At 42.5% G+C, this 26,292-nt stretch overlaps 1 protein-coding gene across 3 annotated transcripts in view; it reads right to left on the bottom strand.

Moving 5' to 3' along the window:
* Window positions 1-8,212: 8,212 nt before the first annotated feature.
* The window catches only part of SCN10A (sodium voltage-gated channel alpha subunit 10), a 108,319-nt gene continuing 90,239 nt past the window's right edge, over window positions 8,213-26,292 (bottom strand). For all 3 annotated transcript variants that reach the window (XM_044255198.1, XM_044255199.1, XM_044255200.1), the window contains 7 exons: window positions 24,539-24,661; window positions 22,797-23,081; window positions 22,029-22,082; window positions 21,052-21,189; window positions 18,288-18,392; window positions 12,392-12,662; window positions 8,213-9,426 (listed from right to left, as the gene is read on the bottom strand). In XM_044255198.1, coding sequence (XP_044111133.1) covers window positions 8,213-9,426; window positions 12,392-12,662; window positions 18,288-18,392; window positions 21,052-21,189; window positions 22,029-22,082; window positions 22,797-23,081; window positions 24,539-24,661 — 2,190 coding nt within the window. The remainder of the gene's footprint in view (window positions 9,427-12,391; window positions 12,663-18,287; window positions 18,393-21,051; window positions 21,190-22,028; window positions 22,083-22,796; window positions 23,082-24,538; window positions 24,662-26,292) is intronic.

Below are 26,292 nucleotides of genomic sequence, written 5' to 3'. Positions count from 1 at the left end.
TCTTCCTCCTCTCTCTCTCTGCCTGCCTCTTTGCCTACTTGTGATCTGTGTGTCAAATAAATAAATAAATAGTTTTTTTTTAAAAAGTACATATTTTAATTAAAAATACTTTACTGCTAAAAAATGCTAACCGTCATTCCAGCTTCCAGTGAGTCATCTTTTTGTTGATGGAGGGCCTTGCCTCAATGTTGATGGCCACTGACTGATCAGGGTAGTGGTTACCAAAGGCTGTGGTGACTGTGGTAATTTCTTAAAATAAAACAACAATGAAGTTTGCTGCATTGATTGACTTCCTTTCATGAATGGTTTCTCTGTAGTATGAAATACTGTTTGATAGCATATTACCCACAGTGGAACTTCTTTCAAAATGGGATCAGTGTTCTCAAACTTTGCTGCTGCTTTATCAACTAAATAAATATAATATTCTATATCCTTTGTTGTCATTTCATAAATCTTCACAGCATCTTCACCAGAAGTATATTCCATCTTTATTTTAAAAGATTTATTTATTTTAAAGAGAGAGAGAGTGCAAATAGGAGGGTGGGGGGAACCTTGACTCCCCAGTGAGTGTAGGGCCTGATGCTGGGCTTGATCACACAACCCATGAGATCATGACCTAAGCCAAAATCACAAGTCAGATGCTTAACCGACTGAGACACGCAGGTGCCCCATTTTCTTTTTTTAAAAGATTTGTTTATTTATTTGAGAGAGAGAGAGAGAGAGAAAGAGAGACAGAGTTGTAGGAGTATATTTCATCTTAGGAAACCACTTTCTTTTCTCATCCATAAGAAACATCTCCTCATCCATCCCAGTTTTACCATGAGATTGCAGCAATTCAGTTTCACCTTCAGGCTCCACTTCTAATTCCATTTCTCTTGTTATTTTGACCACATCTGCAAGTACAACCTCCACTGAAGCCTTGAGCCCCTCAGTCCTCAATAAGGGTTGGAGTCAGCTTCTTAAATTCCTGTTAATATTGGTGTTTTGATCTCCTCTTGTGAATCACAAATGCTCTTAATGGCATCTAAAATAGGTGAATCCTTTCCAGAGGGTTTTCAATTTACTTTGCCCACATCCACCATGGGAATCACTATCTATGGCAGCTATAATCTTATGAAATGTATTTCTTAAATAATAAGATTTGAAAGTCAAAATTACTCCTTGATCCATGAGCTGCAGAATGGATGTTGTATTAGACATGAAGACAACATTAATCTCATTGTCCATCTCCATCAGAGCTTTTGGGTGACCAAGTGTGTTGTCAGTGAGCAGTAATATTTTAAAAAGACAGTTTTAAGTAGGTCTCAGCAGTAGCTTTCAACCTTGGACTTAAAATATTCAGTAAACTGTGTTGTAAAAACATGTGCTCTCACTCAAGCTTGCTGTTCCATTTATAGCACATAGGCAGAGTAGACTGAGCTTTATTCTTAAAGGCCCTAGCATTTTTGGATTGGTATATGAGCACTGGCTTCAACTTAAAGTCACTGGCTGCATCAGCCCCTAAAGAGAGTCACCCTGTCCTTTGAAGTCAGGCACTGACTTCTCTCTCACCTTGGAAGTCCCAGTGGCATCTTCTTCCTTAGAAGGCTGTTTCCTCTACATAGAAAATCTGTCATTTAGTGTAGCCACCTTCATTAATGATCTTAACCAGATCCTTAGGAGAACTTGCTTTAGCTTCTACACCAGCAGAAGCTGCTTCACCTTGCACTTTGATGTTATGCAGATGGCTTCTTTCCTTAAACCTCACAAATCAACCTTTGCTAGCTTCAAACTGCTCTTCTGTGGTTTCCTCACCCCCTCAGACTTCACAGTGGGTATTATAGAGGGCACGGATTGCATGGAGCACTGGGTGTGGTGAAAAAATAATGAATACTGTTTTTCTGAAAATAAATAAATTAATTTATAAAAAAAAATAAAATAAAGAGAGTTAGGGCCTTGCTCTGGATGAGGCTTTGGCTTGATAGAATGTTGTGGCTGGTTTGATCTTCTGTCCAGACTCCTAAAACTTTCTCCATATCAGCAATAAGGCTGTTTTGCTCTCTCATCATTCCTGTGTTTACTGAAATAACACTTTTAATACCCTTCAAGAACTTTTCCTTTGCTGTCACACTTGGCTGAAAGATCGGTGCAAGAGGCCTAACTTTCAGCCCATCTTGGTTTTCAACATGCCTTCCTCACTAAGCTTAATAATCTTTAGCTTTTGACTCAAAGTGAGAGATGTGTGACTCTCTGTCCTTTTCATTTGAATATTCAGAGGCCACTAAGCATTATTAATTGGCTTAATTTCAATATTGTTGTTTCAGGGAATAAGGAGGCCTGAGGAGTGGGAGAGAGGTGGGGGAAATGGCCAGTTGGTGGAGCAGGCAGAAATCACACAACATTTATTAGTTAAGTTTGTCATCTTATATGGGCACAGTTTGTGGCACCTTGAAACAATTACAATAGTAGCATTGATGATCCTTGATGACAGACCATTATAACAAATATAATAACAATGAGAAAGTTTAAAATGTTGTGAGAATTACCAAAATGTGACCCTGAGACATGAAGTGAGTAAATGCTATTGGGGAAATGGCGCCAATAGACTTGCTGGATATAGGGTTGTCAAAGAATTTCAACTTGTTAAAAAATGGTATTTGTGAAGTGCAATAAAGTGACACACAACAAACATGGCATGCCTCTATTGAACTCCTACTCCTCCTTTTATAATTCAGCTCAGATAATCCAAGTCCAAGATAGAAACACCATAATTCAGAGTAGCAGATAGTAACTAGTTCTGTGAGAGGGAAGGGAATCTAAGCTAATCATTACTTTTTAAATTGCAATATATACACACAGAAAAGTACATTAGACATGTATGTTTATCTTCACATTTAATTATAAATGCAACACTCATTAAGAGAACCACCTGTGTGATGAATTAGAATGTTGCCAAAAACCCAGTCACAAATGCCTCTTTCCCCCTGGTGGGAATCTCTACCCTAATTTTTATGTGGTAATCTGTTTTTTAAGTCATTCCTAAACAATATATTTGATTTTGCCTGTTTTTGAACCTCTTTTAATCACATAATATATGTAGTTTTACATCTGGCTTCTTTCACTCAATATTGTGCTTCTAAGATTCATCTGTAGCTATCTCTTAACCATTTTCATTACTGCATAAAATTACATTTGTGAAAACATACAACATATTGACTTATTCTATTGCTGGTGAACATGAGGTTCTGTCTAATTTGTGTCCATTATGAACAATGTTGATAAGAGGTTTTCTTGTACAAGTCTCCTAGAGTACGTGTGCATAGTTTCTCTAGGTTTCCACTTAGAGTGGAAAACCTGAGTCATAGGTATAATGTATCTTCAAGTCTTCTAGTAAAGTGTTTCTCAGGATGATTGTGACAATTTAATTACTTTCCAATGGTGCAGTTCTTGTTGCTCAACATCTTTGCCAACAGTTGTTATTTGTTAGACTCCAAAAGCTTTGTAGATCTGATAGATGTGTAGTGGTATTTCACTATGGTTTTCATTTGAACTTCTCCGATTACTAATTAAGTTGTGCTCCTTCACATTTCTTGGTTATTCAGGTTTCTTTTTTTGTGAAGAAACCATTTTGCCATTTTTTCTTGCCATTTTTCTACTGTGTTGTGTATTGATTCATAGAAATCCTTTGAATATGACACTTTCGCTGGGTCTAAACATTTTAAATATTTTTTCCACTGTAAAGTTTACTTTTTCACTTTTTAACGATCTGTTTTAACGAACCGATGTTCTAAATTTTAATGTGTTTAAATTTATCAGTCTTTTCCTTATTCCATGTCATGTATTGTCTTTTAAAAGCTTTATAGATTTGCCTTTCACATTTACGTACACTTGAATTTGATTTTTCAAGTACAGTTTTTGGTAGGGATCCATTTTGTTTTATTTCTTGTGAAAACACTATTGTCCTATTACCATTTGTAGGAGGGTCATCTTTTCCTCATTGCTATGTTATGCCATCTTTGTCATATACTAAGTGTCCATATATGCTTTGGTCTGTTTCCTTTTGTTATTGATTCTCAGCTAAATCAGATTATGGTCAGAAAACACACCATATGATTTTAATTTCCTTAAAACTTTAAAAATCTTATTCTATGTCTAGTTATAATGACTATTTATTAAATTATCCCTAAGAACTTGAAAAAAACCCATGTATTTTGCAGCTACATGTTTAATATTTACATGGTATATCTTTCCCCTTTTTTTACCTTTTTGATAATCTTAGGTTTTAGTGGTGTCTTTCTATAAACATTATTTATTAGAATTTAAAAATTCTGTCTTACAATCTTTGTTGATTTTTTGAAGCACATAGTCCATTTATATTTAATACAATTCTTGATATATTTGTGTTCAAATATACTACATTTCTTTGTCTTTTGAGCTCATTCCTCTTGTTCTTTATTTCTCTTTTATCTTCTTTATTATCTTACTTTTTTTAAAAAAAGATTTTATTTATTTAATTGACAGAGAGAGAGATCACAAGTAGGCAGAGAATCAGGCAGAGCGAGAAGGGGAAGCAGGCTCCCTGCTGAGCAGAGAGCCCCATGCGGGTCTCGATCCCAGGACACTGAGATCATGACCTGAGCCAAAGGCAGCGGCTTAATCCACTGAGCCACCCAGGTGCCCCCATTATCTTACTTTTTTGATTGTCTAATTATTTTTCGTATATTTTCCCCATCCTAGTTTGGAATATACTCTGTTTCTGTTCTGCTTGTGGCAATCCTAGTAATTAATTCATGAATTCTTAATTTATCAAAGTCTAATAATAATGCAAACTTTTATTTTCCTTTTGAATAAAAGTAAAGCTTTAGAGCCCTTACTCAATTCACATCTTCCCAATTTACATATTATTTTAGTCTAGTATTTATCTATCATTTTCATTGTTTTCAATTGGAGGGATGGTTCAAAAAACTTAGCTTGTAACTGCTGGAAATCTTGGGATTAAAAAAATTTTTTTTTAAATTAATCTCAGCCTATGGTCAGCTCCAGGCTGAGGATGTGTCTTACTAATTTTTGCATCCCCAGTGCTTAAGGAAGTGACCTCTTTTAAGGCAAATGCTCTAACAGAGTGATTTCTGCCGACATCTTCCCATATGTGTTGGCTGAATGTTCCTGAATGCTCTTGGCCATCTATATCTGCATGTTTCACAGTTTAGTGGATTAAAAAATCAGGGTAGGGGTGTCTGGGTGGCTCAGTCAGTTAAGTGTCTGCCTTCTGCTCAGGTCATGATCTCAGGGTCCTGGGATTGAGCACTGAGGGGGACTGTTCCTCCCTCTGCCTGCCACTCTCCCTGCTTATGTTCTCTCTTTTGCTTTCTGTCAAATTAATAAATAAAATCCTTTTTTTTTTAAAGTCAAGGTAGTGTTTATGGTGGAGACATTTTAAGGATCCTGCAGGTTCCGGATATTTATACAGTCAACACCACTGTTCTGTCTCTTGTTTCCCTTCAGCACTTAGGTATACTCACATAATCTGGATCAGAGAGATTCCAGTGCCATCTCCTATGGGTGATGCTGAGAAGCTAGCTCTGACTCTCCATCTGCCCTGGATCTCTGAGATTTGCTCCTATCTTGTAATTGGACCACCAGGTGAGCTTTGAAACTAGATCTCATGAAATTTTCGAAGGCTAAGCCTGAATTTGCACCGAATAAATTTCTGAAAACTGTGCAATGCACTCTGTATATATTGTATCACTTTTCCAGTAGTTCCCATCATAATTTAGAATATGTGTCTGAATGGCATTAAATGTGGGGTGTGTTAGTTTGCTAGGGCTGCTGTAAAAAAGTACTACAAACTAGGTAGCTTTATATAACTGGAATGTGTTCTATCCCAGTTCTGGAGGCCAGAGTCTGAAATCAAGATATTGATAGGGCTGTGCTGTCTCTGAAGGTTCCTGAGAAGAATCCTCCCTTGCCCTTTTCTAGTTTTGGTACTTGCCAACAATACTTTGCATTCCTTGGCTTGCAACCACGTCACTCCAATTTCTGTCTTCACAAAGCTGCCTTCTCACTCTGTGTGTGTTTTCACATGGCATTCTTCTCCATGTGTGTTTATGTCCAAATTTCCCTCATGTTTTAAAGACATTCATCATTGGATTAGGGCCCACTTAAATCCAGTATGACTGTGTTATAATTTGATTCATCTGCACTCTATTTCCAAATAAGACCACACTTGCAGGTACCATGAGTTAGAACGTCAACATATCTTTTCTTTGGCAGAAGGTGTGTGTGTGCACAATTCAACTTACAGCCTGGGGCAAAAAATGTATCAAGAATATCTTCAAGAATAATATCATCTACTTAATAGAACTAGTCTGATGATTGGGTACATTTAATTCTTCCACATAACATAAAAATAAGCCAGTCTCCAAGCTCTCTGTCTATCCAGTTGTCTTAGATGGCATTTTCATTTACTGCATGGGATTTAGATGTTGAAGAAATGGCACAGTCAATATCTGTTCTCCCTTGTTCGGTGGAACCAGTGAGGAAGAGCCATTTTGTTGAATTCATCCTTAAGATACAAACCGTACATCTGGAGAACATCTGATTTGTACAAAGACAACCCAGCCCTCAGATATTCCATCATAGCCTTACTAACGTACATCTGTGGGTACTGACCAACCCCACAAACATCTTGACAGCCTCCTCAGCCTCTGAGGGGCTAACAGTGACAGAGAAAGGAAATCAAGACTTCAGAAAATCTGTACCAATGAGGCATGTATGGTGGACTGGTCTCTAGGCTTTTTAATTATATAAATGGGAGCTTTTATGAAGTGACCAAATGTCAGTCAAATTGACCTGATCCTTGTCATTGTGGCAGGAAATGTCCCAACGGCTAATGCAAGATCATGGCTGTCATTATGATCCTTTATATCCTATGTTGTCACAAAACTCCTTGCTCTCCTTCATCTTAAGACCCACCACATTCTTTGGCCTGAATATTCTTTCCTGACAACAAATTCTTCACCTGCTGCATAAATCCAAGTAATCATATGGGGCTTAGTTTCCATTGTCTCTTGTGCTTAGAGTGTGCTTGTCATATAATAGGTACTTAATAACATTTGTAGGATATATTTAAGAAAATAGTGACCATACTTTTTATCTTTCAGACCATCTTTTTCAAAATGTCCCTTTTCTTTTGATTATACTAATTATGGAATCATGGCCAAAGGGGAATGTGAAAACCTTCCTTATTAAGGTCTGACTATGAGATGTGAAACGTTCTGGAATGTATCCAAAGCTACCACTTTAGCTACACAAAAGAAAAGTCTGGCCATTATAACTTCAGGAGAGAGTGTTTTCCTTATTTAAATTGGTGCAAAGCACCACTGAGTTTTACAAAAAGAAATGCAAGGGCCATAGAGAGTGTCCACTTTGTCTCCCACCTCCCACCGCTTTTACAAGTGTGGAAACAGGTTCAGAGGGGAAAGAATTGGTGCAGGTAGCATGCTGTTGGTGGAATACTTAGGATTAGAACAAACTTTCAGGACAGTGCTCCTTCCTGCTCCACCCAGATTCAAGCTCAAACTGCAAAATAATAATAGGAACACTGAAAATGAAGAAGTGATTTATGACACATGTCAGTATTACATTAGATTTAAAAATGGTGCTTTAAGATGTAACATTGGTCTTGATATACCTTTAAAAATATTAATTTTAATGGATATCTCAAAGGCCTTTCATGACATAGACCACAGGTATTACCTTGGGCAGGAGCAATTGTCTGGCAGCTGTCAACATGCAGTCATGCAAAATCCTAAATAACATTGTCATTCTCAGTGTGGTGTTTCACAGAGGAATAACCTGGACCTTCAGTAACATCCTTGCCATATATCTTTGGTAGTTCTGGTCCTGAGAAGTTTACCACATTAAATGTAAGCTCTGGGCGCAATTAAAGTAAAAGGACCAGGGACATTTTCTGGAAAGTAAGAGAATACATCGTCTGATATTGAAATTCAAAAGGATTGTCACAGTGGAGATGTTCTTAGCTTCTGAACCCTGTTGGTTTTGAGGGCTTCTCCAAAGGTGGGCACCAAATGCATTCTCTGCCCAGTTCGGACACTGTGACTGGTGGCATGCATTGGTGAGGTGGTAACTGAGTGCCACCTTTAGTGGGAAAGAGTTATCACAGAGCAGAAGGTCACACCAGAACTGGTTAATCCATGCCTCAATGTCCTCACTAGGGCCCAGGAGCAATTACTTTCTTACTGGTAGCTTCCTCTTCATTCTGCATTGAGCTAGATGTGCTCATGTTGACTCGATCACTAAGGCCTCTAGTGACACTATCATAGGATGGTGGGAAAGATGTGGTAGATGCAGTTTCAGATTTGTCTGGGAGTGTGCAATTTTCGTTTGCCATGAATGCAACAGAGGCTTCATCTGGGGGAGACATAGCCTCCTCCTCAGCCCTTGGCACACCTCGGGGGTTGGAGATTGTCATGGAGCGGTGTAACACATAGCTCCGATAGGCCTTTTGAATGACAGTAGCTGAAATGTCTTCCTGCTTCCATCGGAGGGTGGTTGCTATTGGTTCATAGGATGTTTTTGAAACATTAGTTGCCATAAACTTCTCTTCAATATTTGCCTTCAGAGAATCCAACTCCCCAGATTCTCCCAGAACATTCTTAGTGAAAGCAAAAAGAATATCCAAACAGTGAATCTTATCTCCAGGGACCAAGGGTAGGTCCATCTGGATTAATATATTCTGATTGGGTTTTGGAATTCGCAGGGGGCCTGAAAGGGTGTCTGCAAAGTCTGAGAGGGCAGAAAAGGTAATAAATTGAGTGGCCTCTGGGTCGAACTTCTCCCAGGTCTCATAGAACATGTCAAAGTCATCCTCACTTAAAGGTTCACTGCTTTCCTGCGTGGCCACATTGAAGTTCTCCAGAATCACTGCAATGTACATGTTGACCACAATGAGGAAGGAAACGATGATGTATGTGGTAAAGAAGAGGATGCCCACAGCGGGGTTCCCACAGTTGCCCCGGGAACCATTGCTGTTGGGCAGATTGGGGTCACAGTAAGGGGGTCCTGTGTTGAGGATAGGACTGAGGAGGCCATCCCAGCCAGCTGATGTGGTGATCTGGAAGAGGCACAGCATGCTGTTGGCGAAGGTCTGGAAGTTGAACATGTCATCGATGCCAGCCTCCCAACTTACATGGGGGAAGCTGGCCATGCCAAAAATGGAGTAGATGAACATGACGAGGAAGAGCAGCAGCCCTATGTTAAAGAGGGCAGGCAGGGACATCATAAGGGCAAAGAGCAGTGTGCGGATTCCCTTGGCTGCTCGTATCAGCCTGAGGATGCGACCAATTCGGGCCAAGCGGATGACTCGGAAGAGTGTTGGGGAGAAGTAATTTTCAAGTGACGTAAGAATTGCAGAAAATACCAGGCCTTTAGAAGAGAGGGAAATTATCTAATTAGTATTTGCAAGCTTGAGCCCTGACAAAGCTGGCTGCAATCATACTCTCCAATCTCTTCTCTTTATGGATCCCCATGTGAGCATCTATATTCAAGGACTCTGGGCCTTCTGAGCCTTGCATGGTGGCTGGCATAAAGTGGGGGCTCCATATGTGCTTATTGCATAAGTTTTTTCTCTCTCAAATAGGTCTCATGCTTCCCACCATGTTCTTATGTTTCTTTCCCTCCACCCAGAATGTTTTCTTCTCAGTCTATGGTCAAAGCCCTGCCTTCTGCAGCCTAGTTTAATTGGAAGTGACTACACCATATTCTGCATGTACACAGCCCTTGTCTTCTTCTGTCTATGACACAGGATCTACTCTTGCCTGAGAATTCAGCCTTGAGACATGACTTTTCCTCCACCTTTTCCTGGTCCTGTGCTCTGTGAAGGCCAGGATCCCCTGTGATTCATCTCCTCATCTCCTACTGTGAAGATTGACTCAGTTCCTGGCACATGGTCCTGGGAATAATTATACAGAGCTTGGTGTTAATTATAAGGGGGTCTGAAGAGTCGGGCAACTTGCTGACAACTGAAGTAGACTGGCTTTGAATGGCCAGCTGTCTGCATAATGGCTTTTATTTGTTTCTTTCATCTCCAGCTGTGTTTGAACTCTATGTTAGGGCCTGGAGATGGGCTTGTTTAGGGTCAGTTATGGTCCTCCCAATCCCTAACTATGAACAAAGTTGGAAAGATGAAGAATGTATATGTCTCTCTATATGATATTAACTTGAAGATTTGTTAAGCTTGATCTTGGGGCTGTGGATCCCTATAAGGACCATGAAAGATTACGTGAAGTTAGGTCAAACAGGATTCAAAACCTCTCAGGACAAATGGTGAGGAGCGTGGTGGCAAACTCTCTCTCCTTGCAGAGTTCCCTTGACCCTCTTCCCTTACTTGCCTTTCATCATATGAATATGGATGGTCACAGTATTGTGTTGGAAAGAGGAAGGAAATGGGAAGAGATTTGGGAAGTAATTATAATATTGTATCATTAAAACTTTATGGGCGCCTGGGTGGCTCAGTGGGTTAAGCTGCTGCCTTCGGCTCAGGTCATGATCTCAGGGTCCTGGGATCGAGTCCCGCATCGGGCTCTCTGCTCAGCAGGGAGCCTGCTTCCCTCTCTCTCTCTCTCTATCTGCCTGCCTCTCTGTCTACTTGTGATCTTTGTCTGTCAAATAAACAAATAAAATCTTAAAAAAAAAACTTTATGAAAGCCCCTCTCTTAAAGCAAATTTAATTAGGATGTATATGTCTATATAATCTACTAAGATTCTGCCAGCCAATGAGTCTACATAATACCTTAAGGGAGTATGAGTCTTTATACTTGTAATAAATTGTTACTCAGTACATGTCTTGCTAGTGGGAAGGGAGAAAGGGAGAGAGGGAGGGCAGAAGGATTAAGAGGAGGGTTCTTTCGCTTGTTTTCCAGCGGTCTCTATGACTGATTTCTAACCAGTGGATTGTGTTGCTGTGTAGGTCATTGGAACTGGTAGTTAAAGTGTCCCCATCATAGAATGGAGTACTCTGAGTGTATTTTATTTAGATAGTGTTGATATGGAAGTCACATAAGCAGGCTCTTTTCTCTATTATAAAGTCAAAATGATCTTTAGAGTTTCTCAGTTTGGAAAGCAAACACACAAAACAAACCTCCCACAAAAAACAGCAGCAACAGGAAAACAAAATAAAACAGAAAACAAAAATAAACATAAACTTCCCAAACAAACAGTCCAAGGCTGTATTTCAGCACCAGGGTGGAGAGATTGATTAAGTTCTGCCAAGTTGTATTTAGATGCTATTAGCTCTTGATGGTAAATCAATGGAAAATTAAATCTACAGCAATGTTTTGACATGAAAAGTAAGCAGGTCATGATATAATAGGTCAGGATATATTTATAATGCCAAGTAAATCGGGTGCACTGGTATTTGGCCTTTGTAGGGCCAGACTTTGCCTAAACCAGAGGGCTAAGGACATTCTTTTGGTTGTTGGTAGAAGGCAGCTAACTCATTAGAAGAACATTAGCTAGGTCTAAATTCAGTTCTATCCTTTACAAACTATATGACCTTACACAAGTTTATTAATCTGTAAGACTCAATTTTAAAATGTATAAAATGAGGATAATGACATTCCTTCAGAGAGCTGTTGTGAAGATCCAAGGAACCCAGTCTAGTTCTCAGAAGTCAGCAAACTCTCAGTTGTGGTGGCTCCTTTTCCCGCTTTAACATCTGACTTTATGAGTTTTCTCTGAACACCCATTGGCCCCCGCAATACCGGGTCTATTCAACACCCAGACTAGGCTCTAAGAGCACTGATCTCTTGGCATTGATTCTTTGACTTGTCAAAGATTCTTTGACTCACTTTCCCTAAGTAGATAGTTGTATAAAGATTTAATTGCAGATTCTTGACTTAAGAATCTCCTTTGAATACTCTTAGCTTTGGTTGAATACTCTTTGAATACTCTTAGTTTTTGCTCACTCTTCTGGCAACCACCTCCTTTTCCAGAAAGCATTTAATGACTCACCTCAAATCATACCACCCATTCTCCTCTTTGAAGACCATCAAGATAAGGCCCACTGGAAATTCCATCATATATCATCTGGAGGAGTGACTGTCCCTATCAGCCCCAAAGTTCAGGCAATGGGGTATGCACACAGTAGGTGCATAAAAACACTTTGTGATAGCATGGAGAAGGCCAATGGAAACTCTCCATTTCACAGAGAGGATAGGGACATTTTAAATCTGCCGCTCTTGGAAAGCAGCAAATACTGGGCTCCTCTAACATATAATGTATATTGAAAAAGTTTGTTGGTTGTCCTCTTGGTTTTGAAAAAAAAAAACAAAACAGCCCAAACAACCCCAAGCAGAGTTTGGGTTTCCCCACCACCTGTAAGCCCACTTACTCCCAATGGAGAGGACCACGACAATGAAGTCAAACACATTCCAGCCATTGGTAAAGTAGTAATGCCGCAAGGCAAACATCTTCATGACACATTCGCCCGTGAAGACAGCCACAAAGAACTGATTGATTTTGTTAAGGATTTTTGTCTTTTCTTCACTCTGCTCATCAGTCTCCACCATCATGGTGATCATGTTGAGGCAGATGAGGACCATGATGACAATGTCGAAAGCTTGTCTGGTCACAATGTCAAAGACAAAGCCCTGGTACTTGTTCTGGGAAAACAAGAGATGGTCCATCAGTGCCCTTCTGGCCAATATACAAGGGGCATCTGGAGAGGCTGCATTCTCCATAGAAGGCTTTCTGAAACCTGTCTCTTACCTTCTTCACACTACATCCAAACAGAAGCCAAGTCTGTCCTTACGCCTTCCAAAATCTTATTCTTAGTTGATTCTACTTCAACTCTTCAATTCAAGTCCTCATTGCCTTTCCCATCCCCTTGAAGTCACCAGGAAATTTTCCTCATTGGTGGACCATTTGCAAGCTCTTCCCATTCCATCACTTGGCTATCTAAATTCCAATAGTCTTGAGTATCTATTTTTCTTAAGCCCCACTCCTTCCAGGGAGATCTCCCTAATTTCCTAATCACATTGCACTACATTGCCCATTTCCTCTCTCCCACAGCCTTTGGTCAGACTTGAGTTCTAGCATTTTGTGTGTATTTCTTTTCTTCTCTACTAGAGAGTGGGCTCTTTGAGGATGGGACCATGTCTTATTTAACATTGTGTTCCCATAGTTTCTACATAGCATGAATTCAAGAACTGCAAACCCAGTGGCTACTCATTCTCCCCTACCCTACGTATTCTAGGGCAGGAGGGTAGGCCTGAAGTCCTTCTTGTTTCCCACTATAACTTTCAGACCTTTGCTCCTCCTGCATCTTGCAAAACCCTTCCTCCTTTGAAGCTTGTGTCATCTAGGTAGTTTACCTTCACCTCTTCTTCATTGCTGCCACTTACCAACCTCCTGATCCTCTGGCTTCATTACTAAGGAATGAGGCTTTTAGCCAGACTTGCCCACTCTTGGTTACTTACTCTTGGTTCCTTAGGTAAATCTCTAATGACCTAGCTCTTCCTAGTTTAAAGAAAAAAAAATCTTCCTGAACCTTACATTTCCCTCCAGCTACCACCCTACTTCTCCCCCCACTTTCACAGCCGAATTCTTGAAGGCATTTTCTGTAATCACTGTTCCCACTCATTTCTCAATTCACCCCCCACATGGCTTTTGTCCACATTCTGTTACTGAGATGGTTCTTGTTAAGATCACCAATGACCTCCAGAATGTAAGTACAAGGACACCTGTTTGGCATTGCTTGCCACACCTGCCACCCTGAAACTCTCCTTTCTTAGTCTTCAACATGCCTTACTTCCTTGGTTCTTTTCTTGCCTTTCTTTTTTATTAATTAATTAATTTATTTTCAGAAAAACAGTATTCATTATTTTTTCACCACATCCAGTGCTCCATGCAATACATGCCCTCTATAATACCCATCACCTGGTACCCTAGCCTCCCACCCCCCCGCCACTTCAAACCCCTCAGATTGTTTTTCAGAGTCCATAGTCTCTCATGATTCACCTCCCCTTCCAATTTACCCCAACTCCCTTCTCCTCTCTAACACCCCTTGTCCTCCATGATATTTGTTATGCTCCACAAATAAGTGAAACCATATGATAATTGACTCTCTCTGCTTGACTTATTTCACTCAGCATAATCTCTTCCAGTCCCGTCCATGTTGCTACAAAAGTTGGGTATTCATCCTTTCTGATGGAGGCATAATACTCCATAGTGTATATGGACCACATCTTCCTTATCCATTCGTCCCTTGAAGGGCATCTTGGTTCTTTCCACAGTTTGGCGACCGTGGCCATTGTTGCTATAAACATTGGGGTACAGATGGCCCTTCTTTTCATGACATCTGTATCTTTGGGGTAAATACCCAGGAGTGCAATTGTAGGCTCATAGGGAGTTCTATTTTTAATTTCTTGAGGAATTTCCACACTGTTCTCCAAAGAGGCTGCACCAACTTGCATTCCCACCAACAGTGTAAGAGGGTTCCCCTTTCTCCACATCCCCTCCAACACATGTTGTTTCCTGTTTTGTTAATTTTGGCCATTCTAACTGGTGTAAGGTGATATCTCAATGTGGTTTTAATTTGAATCTCCCTGAGGGCTAGTGATGATGAATATTTTTTCATGTGTCTGCTAGCCATTTGTATGTCTTGATTGGAGAAGTGTCTGTTCTTGTCTTTCTATCTATTCTTTTTTGAGTCTTCTTTATGCAACCCTTAGATGTTGGAGCACCTCAAGGCTCAGTCCTAGGCACCCTTTGCTCTTCACTCCATTCTTTCTCTCTTAGGAATCTCTCCAACCTGTGAATTGGTATCTGTGTGATTTTTGCTAATTTTATTTCTATGTCACAGGACTGTAGTCTCTTTGAGGGAAGAAATTTTTTATGTGTTACTCACTGCTCTTTCCTCAGTGTCTGCAGAGTACCTGGCATGCAATGGATGTTCAATAAATAGATGAATGAATGGATGACAGAATGGACAGCTCTGAATTACCCACACCTCATATAAAATTAGAAGATCACTCTGTTGTATACAACAGGCACTTACTGAATGTATACTATGTGCTGGGCTCTGCATGAGTGGAGACAGAGAGGACCCTGTCATGTGTCTTATCAGGGAGCCCACAGGAGCTGCAAAGCAGACATGGGAAGAAGGGCTGAGACAGAGACTGGGTCTCGCTTTTTTTCTTCCTGGTGAGGAGATGTTGTTACACTGTGGGGTTAGAGCAAGGAATCAGACACAGGTAGGCCTGGATCTGGGGATAACTGATGTCCCATGTCTTTTCCGGAGTAGGAGGGGGATTGAAGAGCCACTAATAACTTCAATTTCATCACTGAAAATGGTGAAAAAGTAAAGCCCTTTCATGACCACACAATTTCTAATTAAACAGAGCAGGTGACAATATTACTAAGTTGCGGGCATTGGGCTTATCCTGGGTATTTGGATGCTGGGGAATGGAGCAGCTTGCTGGCTGCTCTTGGCTTAACCTGTGAGCAGGGTTCACTCCTTTGCAACTCTCAGTGCTCTCAGAGATGTTGAAGTGGGTGACTGATGATGTGAGCCCATTATTTTCCTATATAGTGAAGTACGTGAAACCTGCTTTTAGTAATTTCTATAGCAGGGAATGTTATAGAATAAAACTTCCCAGTCTTGTGGAAGCTGTAGTCTTTGCTATGGATGAAGCATACAATTTAGAACTTGAGCTTTGCCAGTGGTGAGGTGGAGTGAGTGTGTGTGTGTGTGTGTGTGTGTTAATCCCAAGTTGGCCCTGCTGTGAAATGGTACCTATGCTCCTGTGGGGCAGAACTCTTGTGTCAGTGCTCTGTTTATCTGACCAGCTCAAACTGTTGGGGCCGCTAAGGGAAGAAGGTGAATATTCCAGTGCCAATAATCTAGTGAAAAGAGAGCTGGATCGGGGAGGGTGAACCTTAGGTAGGAGTGGGAATTTCTCTTTTTGCTGGTGTTTCTTTCTTGGCTCTGGACTTTGAGGAAGGCAGATGATCAGGCTTATCTGATAGGGTGGTGGGTGACAAGATGTGGCCTGCCATATGGCTGTTGTCCAGGAGCAAGGATAGGCCGAGACTTGTGGGCCCTGGAGAGCAGCCATATGCAGTTGCTGCTTGGGCCCCTGATCTGCTAGTTTTTTCTTTGGGACCCCTAAGACTTCAAAGTCTTGTTTAAATGTTCCAGCCTTGCCTTGGCTATGATAGGGGAACAAAGGGAAAAAAAGTGTTGGCTATGCTTGGAACAGAGTGTTAAGGAGAGAGCCACGTTCCTCCACTAAACCTAGGGCAGTACTGATAGTTAATTAATAATATACCCCCTTCCCATCCAAAGGGATGATGACTCTCAGAAACACAGTTAGGCTGTGAGGTCTCACTTCCCTTATCCGTGTGGTGGGCCTGTCCGACTGTCAACCTTGGAGGGTCTTGGTAATGGTTTGATTAGGAGAAATGGTGACTGTCATGATTTTGCCAAGGGATGTCCATAGCACAGACTCCTTAGTGTCTGGTTCAAGTGTAGATTCAGCATCAGTCCAGCCACCAGTGAAGGCCAGCAGAGACTCATCTGCTTGTTTCTCTGTAAGTCACAGGATCTTTCTTCCCTGAATTGATGCTGATTGGCTGGGCTCAGCCACTTACCTACATCTTTTCATTCTGAGCCTGTTCCTGCTCATTGGACTGGATGACTGAGGGGTACTCCCTGAGACTTAAGGCTCACTGAACCCCAGTTATCTTGATTTGATAGGGATTTGGAAGGAAGCCTCTGCCCCTATAGAGGTCTGAACATCCTATCACCCTTCATTATAACACTTCTTTTTTTTTTTCCAATTTATTTATTTTCAGAAAAACATTATTCATTATTTTTTCACCACACCCAGTGCTCCATGCAAGCCGTGCCCTCTATAATACCCACCACCTGGTACCCCACCCTCCCACCCCCCCGCCACTTCAAACCCCTCAGATTGTTTCTCAGAGTCCATAGTCTCTCATGGTTCACCTCCCCTTCCAATTTACCCAAATTCCCTACTACTCTCTAACGCCCCTTGTCCTCCATGCTATTTGTTATGCTCCACAAATAAGTGAAACCATATGATAATTGACTCTCTCTGCTTGACTTATTTCACTTCTTATCGGAACTGAGCATACCAATACATTTATGACCACTGTTTCCAAGTAAAGTATATCCAAAGGTAATAGAACTTTTTCCCCCTGCGAATGTTTTCAAGACTATGTGCTCATGAAGTTTTTAGCAATTTATATAATTCCCATACCTTGACTTAGAAATCTTAATGCCTTGGCCAACAGAATATGTCTCCTTAATTCTAGGGAAAGGTCCTCTCCTTTGTTGTAGGTCTTTAGGCTTTGCCCTGGTAGTGGTGGTTGGAGGGGGTGCCAATGGCATAGTGTCCTAGACACACCTGTAGTTCTCTTCACAGATACTGCATCTTATCCACAGAAAGGTTATGTAAGTGAACAAGATATCAATTCCATTCTGATGGCTCAGAAACTCTTGGAAGAGGTTACTGTACATTTCCTACATAATAATACTCCCACTGACAAACCTGTTCATCCACTCTCAGCAGAGGCTAACTAGAGGTTTGACATTTTCCATCTTCTAGTGGAGGACTGAGAGGAACTTAAGTGATAATATGTATGGTTTGGGTGTTGTGTTTCATGGGGTAATGGAGGGCATGTCTCTTAAGGTTTTTGTGAATAAAGAAATCAAAGTGGAGTATAGCTCTAAGTTTTGGTCAATCTTTAAACACAAGGATGGGATAACTTTTGACTCCTATTGACCATGACCATGACCATGACCATGACTGGGGCGAGGATTCTACGGGCTTGGGTTTTGGCCATTTCCTATCTATGTACTGTAGGCATGGGGTGGGATGTAGGGTGAGGCTGGAGATTCATTGCCACCTAGATCATGAAGCATAACCACAAAACCACTTCCTCTCAGGGCTCTTATCATCTTTAGTATCATTTAGCCTAACCTGTTCCCAATCTTGTGATTGAACCCTAAACTGGTTGGGGAACTCTGTACTTCCTTAAATAGATATATTTGGAGTACCTATGGAGATATACTCTCTCCAGAAGACCAGAGTTTTTTCTTTAACACTTCTAATTCTTTGGGCCAGGGAACTCTCATTACATCATCCCCAAATTCAACCCAGTTTTCCCCCTTCACAAAGAGCACTGGCCAACCCCTACCCACCCACCATAGGCATAAGCTATTAGTTGGACTTCCAGACACATTCTGCTCTGGGGCTCACCAGGGGCCGTGGGATGGGCTTCTGGGGCTTCTTGGAGCCTAGCTTCTTCATGGCGTTGTAGTACTTCTTTTGTTCCTCTGTCATGAAGATGTCCTGGCCCCCTAAGTACAGGAGAGGATAACAAACACCACTGTTATTAAAGTTACAGGAACTCCCAGGGTTACCAAAATCAGAGCATGCTGGAAAAGAACAACATCTCCACATTCTTCCTTCTCTGCAGAAATACAATGTCAAGGCCCGAATCAAGCAGTGACCTGTCTAGGTGCCACAATCGGTGACAGAGTGGGTAGGACAGAGCCCCAGCTCTGTCTCCCTGCCTGAGTCTCTGGAACAAAACCTGTTTGTTTCTCTTCCGTAAGAACCCAGAGGGGATGCTTGAAAAGAGGGTGGGAAGAATCTGGAGGCAGAACCTAAGGAGAAAGTAAATATTGTTTAAATCTGAGCCTTGAATCCAGCCTTTGACCTTTAGTCAAATCCACTGGGCTTCTGGAATCTTAGTTCCTGCCTAGGACAAGATATTCTCTCAGGGCCTTCTGCAGCAAAGACCTTGAGATCCGGCCCCTTAACCCCTTCCTGGAGAGGAGGAGCTAAGGACAGTTACTGCCTTATCCAAGGGTCCTTGGAGAACTCTTTATTGGTTCTCTTGAGTCCCACCATTTGCATTGACTTCTGCTTTACAGTGCCAAAATTTTCACCATCAAAAATGCCTTCCTCCCTTAGTTTTGGGTTTTCTTTGAGGACCCTCTAGAACCCCTTCATTCAATCCCTCAAATTCCTGGCCTAATTTGAATTCTTCCCATTTCCATACCATGTTTGTGTAAAGTAGTTCACTGCAAATGCTTGGGAAATGGTTTGAGATCTCTGGGATTTGAGAGGAGATTTTAGAAAATCTATGGATACAGAGAGCCTTCAGGGAGAGACCTCTCAGTGGGGCAGGGGCAGAGGATTGGGAACACTGGGTAGAGCACTGAAAATTCTGGGCAAGGAGTCAGCATATTTAGCCCCCACCCCCAAATTCATCACTGGTTTATCTCATTCTGTTACCTAACATGACTCTGTCAAGGTCTCACTTAGTTTCCTCACCTATAAAATGGAGAATGGATTGTTTGAGTGGTCTCAAAGCCCTCAAGGGTGCTGATGACATTGATCAGCACTTCATAGCTGTCTTGCTGAGCCCCTCTGGGGTGGAGAAGGGCTGCCCACTTCTTTTTTTTTTTCTTCCAATTTATTTATTTTCAGAAAAACAGTATTCATTATTTTTTCACCACACCCAGTGCTCCATGCAAGCCATGCCCTCTATAATACCCACCACCTGGTACCCCAACCTCCCACCTCCACCCCGCCACTTCAAACCCCTCAGATTGTTTTTTTTCCAATTTATTTATTTTCAGAAAAACAGTATTCATTATTTTTTCACCACACCCAGTGCTCCATGCTTTTTCAGAGTCCATAGTCTCTCATGGTTCACCTCCTCTTCCAATTTACCCAAAAGCACATACCCTCCCCAATGTCCATAACCCTACCCCCCTTCTCCCAACCCCCCTCCCCGGGCTGCCCACTTCTTATGCCCAGAACTCTGGCAAGGACTTTCTATAGATGGGAAGGCTATGCCATTAGACTTTTATTCTAAAATATAATATAGTACAGTAGCTCAGTCCTAAACTAGGTACTTCTTTTTTTTTTTTTTTTTGAGATTTGATTTATTTATCTGAGAGAGAGAGAGAGAGAGAGAGAAAACAAGCGAACAAGAGAGGATTGGGAGGGGAGGGGCAGAGGGAGAAGGAGAAGACGCTCCACTGAGTGGGGAGCCCAAAACAGTGGCCTGATCCCAGGACCTTAGGATCATGACCTGAGAAGAAAAGCAGACACTTAACCTACCTTCTTGTACAGGCTTTTACTTTCCCCTCACCAGAATCTTATGAGCAGGTATTATTAACTCCACTGAATAGACAAGAAAGCTGAGGCTCAGAGAGTTTTCAGTAATTGCTAGGATCAGCCATCTAGCGAGTGGTTGAACTGGGAATGCAAGCCCAGGTTTGTATGATGCCAAAACTAATCCTGGGCTCTTGGTGCTATACTATGTGACTTATCCATAGGACCCTGTTTTTTCCTCTTGATCTCAGCTTACTTTAGTCTAAAGTGGTGCTTTATTTATCTCAAGGGAAAGTGTTAAATGAAAGGGTAAATAGAGGGTAACAAGAAAGCATCTTACACTTTTAATGCGCTAACATTTTAATGTAAGTATGAGAGGTTATTTGGGATTCAGTTCCTATTCATCAGAGTCAGCATCCATGGAGGCAAGGGTCTTCCTCCCCATCCCAGGGAGGATTGGGATTCTGCCAACACTGGATCTCTGGCCCTTGTGGAGGCCTCCTGACTTAGTGCTTCTGGGGGTCAGAACTCCAGACAGAGGCAACAAGATTTGGAGCCCTTTCTTTACCCTTTGATGTTTCCCAAGGGTTACCTGGGGCACACTCAGCATACCTGGTTCCAACTGGGAAGACCCGGGCACTCTGGGAAAGAGGAAGGGGACCCGGACAGAAGTGGGGATGTGGTTGACACAGAGAAATGCAGCTCTTCCAGCAGCAACCCCAGGACACCAGGCAGGGGTGAGTGCTACAATCGGGGTGCAAAGGTGGATGTTGGTGTAAAAGGCCAAAACTGGGCTTCTGGTCAGACATGAAGGCTAGGGAGTGTTGGCTTTAGTCATGAAGTCAGGTGACAGGGAGGGAAGGTTTCATGGAAACACCCGAGCCCCACTTATCTTTTTTTTCTGTTGATTGAAGTTGTCAATTATGACCCCAACAAACAGGTTGAGTGTGAAGAAGCCACCAAAAATGATGAAGATGACGAAGTACAAGTACATGTACACATTGTCCTCCCACTTAGGCTGCAAGTTCACCTGTGAACAGACAAGGGGAGGCATGGGGAGCAGGTGGGTATGTTTGTGTTCATCCCTGAGACAAGGACCTGGGTGTGGTTGGGTGGTTTATTTGAGAGTCGGGAAGAGAACTGAGGGATGGGGAGGGTAAACAGGAGATAAGCCAAATGAGGTGTTGTTAAGCAGTCCATCACTGGGGGGCAACTGGTACTCTATCCTGTTGGGGTTCTCCAGTGAACTGCATAGAATGAACCTCAGAATTGTACCTCTAAGGGTCTGGGAAGCTGGAGCATTTATCTGAAGATTCCCCAAACTTATCTGTGAAGGTTGCCCCTGTGGACATTCAATCCCTTACCCTTGGGGGAGGGACTCTGAGGCATTGAAGAAAGTCAAGTCTTCGAGAATCAGAAGCATGGCTCAGGAGTGAACTCAAGAGGTGGAATGAGGGGATTGGAGCAGGGCATCAGCTTTGCCCCAGCAGCAAAGTGTCTTTCCTCAGCAGCACCCATCTCCTCCCCCTGCTGCCATGACAATATCCTTGTTGTGGCCAGCACCCCACTCCTGCCTCTTCCCAGGGAGTGCTCTCACACACAGTCCTGAAGAGGTTATCTGATATTTTCCTCAGTGGTGAGCAGGAGAACTTGAAAAGCCTAGGGAGTGTGCCCAGTAGGGGAACAGGTGTGGTTGGCTTAAACATTCAAGAGAGGGCCAGCTGGACACTGCTCCAGGGAAGGATAAGGCCAGGCTATTGGGGGACGGCCCTTTTTGGTACCAAAGCCACCTTCATTCCATTTCAAACAGACTGATGTGAGTAGGATGGACCAAAGGGAAGGCAGTAGGCATGGCAGGCTGAGACTCACATCTCGGGCATCAACAGCTGCATACATGATGTCCATCCAGCCTTTAAAGGTTGCCTGGAAACAAGGAGCAGAGACCACTCAGTGTCTGACCATAGTCTATGCTGAACTTTGTTTTGATTCACTTATTTGTCTGTTTTTCTCATAGAGCATGGGCCCCCTGGAGGCAGTTCTCTATATCTGCTGCAGCTAAGCACAGCACCTGGCCCACCACAGCCATTCAGGGATTATTTGTTGAACCAATGCATGAACAAACAATGGGGTGTAGGAAGGTGTGGGTAACTGCATGACAAGTGTATAAGCAATTGCATCAACACCTGATGGATGAAGGCAAGGTATGAATGAATGAATGGCAGTGTAGATGTTTTTGCCTGTCATCGCCACCAGCACTTTCTATCATTATAACAGACCTGGAATACAATTTATTACTGTCTAGGAGAGGATCTTCAGTAGAAGACTGAACAGGTGGCTATATCATGTCTATTTTGTACAAAGAGTAAATTCTCAGTTATCACCTGATACAGATGCATTGCAGGCTCATCCCTTTATTCTAGGCTGCCAGCCCACACTTGTCTAATTGCACCACTGTGACATCGCTTTCATGGGTAAGGCCCTGCAGCCTCATGCTAGTCTGTAGGAATGGGTAGTGACTTCAGTTCACACTGATTTCTACCTCTTGCAAAGTCTCTACATGGCAACTTCTGGAAGACCCCAGACCCTCCACATTATAAAATAGTCAAAGGAAGAGACATAGTTGATCTCAGAACTTACCACCTGAAGAAGTGCTAGGTAACCCATTGCAACATTATCAAAGTTGACTTTCACGTTGACCCAGAAGAAGCTGCCAGTGTGGTTCTGATCTTTGCAGTCAGATATATTATTCACAATAGACAAAGGCACAAGAGAAAGGTGTTCATTGGTTTTGTTGATGCACCGCCCAAACTTCCCCGCAAAGAAGTTCACACCCATGATGCTGAAGATGAGCCAGAAGATGAGGCAGACGAGGAGAACATTCATGATGGATGGGATGGCACCCACCAGGGCATCTACCACAACCTGGGGGGAAACGCAAAAGGATTTGGAACCCTTCTTGCTGAATCCTACTTCTGTCTACACTCACTCTGCTTCATGGAACCAGTGGTCTTTGCAAGCAGTACAGGAAGTAGGTTAATTAGAGCAATAATTCAGACTCAGAAGACTGAGAGGTACTGGGTAGCTGAAGATGGGTTTAGATCTTCTCCCTAAATGTTCTGGGCAGGTTTTAGGTCTTTCCCCAGGATTGAGGAGATGGATGAACTTACAGTACACACATGCTCTTTTAGGGGTGTGAGTGGGTGTGTTGTGCTTGTACATACAGACTTCTAGGAACTTGCTTTATTCTTCTTAAATGTTATTTTAAAAGGGCTTTAAAAAATATAGTTCAAAGTGTGCCTTGGTCAAGAATCAGTGAAAATCAAAATCCGTATTCACAAACATGCTTATTTGTAAAGCAGCAACCTAGAAATAAAATAAAACAAATTTCAGGGCACCTGGGTGGCTCAGTGGGTTAAGCCGCTGCGTTCGGCTCAGGTCATATCTCAGGGTCCTGGGATTGAGTCCTGCATCGGGCTCTCTGCTCAGCAGGGAGCCTGCTTCCTCCTCTCTCTCCCTCTGCCTGCCTCTCTGCCTACTTGTGATCTCTCTCTCTGTCAAATAAATAAATAAATAATCTTCAAAAAAAGACAAATTTCAAATTATTTCAATCATAAGTTCCTAGTGTTTGTGAAGGTACAAGTGAATTTTTATAGTCCACTTTTGTTTTTGAAGATACAATGTCTTCTTTGAGTCAATGGGGGAAGAAAACAAAACCTTACTTTCAGTACCTGGAATATTTTATAATTATGAGGAAGGGGAGGGGGACAAAATAGCAATCCCTTGTCCCCCCGGTAATTCAAGGGCCTGGCTTGTGAGCATTCCATTGTTAGGAAGACAGTGAGGGCACAGTAAAGGTGACAGTGATGGGCAAGGAAAGGTTTGGATGAAAGGGAAGAATCCATAGGACCTCATGACTACATTGTGTTGGGGAGGATGCATTCGAGTGGATGGCAGCCATGGTGCTGAGCTGATGGTGCCACCACATTCAAATGGAGTGTCAGAGGAAAGGTTCATTTGTCTTGGAAAAATGAATCGTTTGGGGTGTTCTGGAGATCTTGGCAAAAAAGACATTAGGCAGGTTAGGGAGATCGAGGTAAGAGATGTTAAAGCACACTTCACTATAAGCAGGAAAGTGTGAGTCTGAGTGCTGATAGACATGATATTTGAGTTGAGAAGGGGAGAGTGCTCACAAAGGGACATGAAGGAAAACCAGAGCGTTAGGGTATGGCAGTGCTACCAAAATCCCAGTGGGAAATGAGTACCAAGAGCCCACCTGTTGGGGTAGGCCTAGAGCTCAGGTTCAGGGGCATGCGAGGCATGGGAAGCAGGGAAGGGGTACCAAATGCTGCAGACCAGAGTAGTCTGGAGATAGGTCTTACCCGCATGCCTTCGAATCGAGACAAAGCCCGCAGGGGCCTCAGGGCACGGAGGGTCCGAAGGGCTTTGATGGATGCCACGTCAGAATACTGCAGGATTTTTGCTATAAGGCTTGTCAGGGAGATCTGAAGGCAGGCAGAGAGCAAAAGCATTACTCTAGGTTCCAGAGGTCCTGGTAGAAGGAGACAGGAAATCCCTCCCATACCACACTCTGTCCAAGCCATCATCCTGGCTCCCATCTTATTTTGAACTCCAGTGAAAGTTCTAGGGACAGTTCCATTTCTTTCCCTTATTAAAGATTTCATTTATTACTTCTTGAACCTCTGGGAAAGAAAACCTCGGTCCTCCACAGCACCACGCTGTGGTGTGTGGGTGGTCAAACTCCCAGTGTATTATATCAACCTTCCTTTTCCCCTCCAGAGGCACCAGCCAGACTTCCAACAGCCTTGAAACTCTGACTTTCAGAGGCTTGGAGAGATGATTTCCTTTGTGGAGGTCATGCTGAAAGTCTATTTTGAAGAATGCAAAGTGAGTCTCAACTGTATTTGCCAAGAAAAGTAGAGGGCAAAGAGTCCTGGTCTCTTTCCCTTCTCAACCCCTGATTTTTTTTTTTTTTTGGCTTTGGGTCAGTGCTTTGCTAGTTCAGGTCACATTTTCCCCCTGTATAAAATGAAGGCGTCAAAGTTAGAGTGAGTGGCATGGATCTATAAAATCCAGCTTTGACAGATGGCTGAGATATAAAGACTAGGTTGTGTGATTGCCCGTTGGTTTGTTTTTTTTTTTAAGCGTTGGACCAAGGACTGTAAGGGACATAAATTGACATGGACAAATGGCCACACCTTCCAGGAGCTTTGAAGGTCCAAGTGTGGTACCATATGCATAGGCTTCAGCTTGCTGGATACTGTGACCCAATCCTGGAAGACCCCAATTGCATCATGACTGGTGGGCTAAATTCAGGCTTAGCTTCTCCTGGCAGCTAGGTCGGGAGATACACCAGACCTTCAGGAAGGAAGGGGTCTCCATTTGGTTGCTAGAGCCTCAAACAATGCCTATTCTCTAAATGCTTATTCCATCGGGACAAAGACAGGGAATGGAAAAAATACATTTTCTTCATCCATGCAGGGCTCCAGACACCAGCATGTGGCACCCAGCTGTCTGGCTGACAGAGGGAGGGGAGGTTTGAAGCCAGTTTTATGCTGGACCCTATTCAGTCTTTTGCTCAGCCTCCTGGGAAGGCTGCCTCATGTGTAAAATCTATAGCTGGAGGAATCAGGGTCTGGGGTCAAAGCCCTCCACCCAAGCCCAGCTCTACTCCCACTGCTCATGCTGTTAGCCCCCCCAACTGGTCTAGTATTGCATCCATTCTCCACTGCAAATTTGATTACAATCATGTGTGTCTCTTACTCCCAGAATTCACTGGTGTTTTATCATCCCCAGGTTAAGTCCTAGATTTCTTAGCCTGTATTATTTAGCTGCATACTACTTTTTCAGTTGTATTTCACTCATATATTCTACCTAAGTAAAATTGTTTCCTAAATTTACCTGTGTCTGTACTTTTGCTCAGGGTCAACTTTTAAATAAAATTGCCCCCCCCATCCCGCAGTCCTCTTTGCATTTCAATGCTCCTGCTCATTTTAAACCCCACATTTAATGTCAGTTCCTATACGAAGCCTTCCCAACTACCCCACCCCCACAGGCTCTTGTCTCTGTGTCCCTAAGACAATAATTATTTCCGGCAGTGCTCACCACATACCAC

Source organism: Neovison vison, chromosome 6, assembly GCF_020171115.1.
Source record: "Neovison vison isolate M4711 chromosome 6, ASM_NN_V1, whole genome shotgun sequence".
Taxonomy (NCBI): Eukaryota; Metazoa; Chordata; class Mammalia; order Carnivora; family Mustelidae; genus Neogale; species Neogale vison.
The sequence above is the reverse complement of the archived record's forward strand: the minus strand, read 5'-3'. Positions and strand labels throughout refer to the sequence as shown.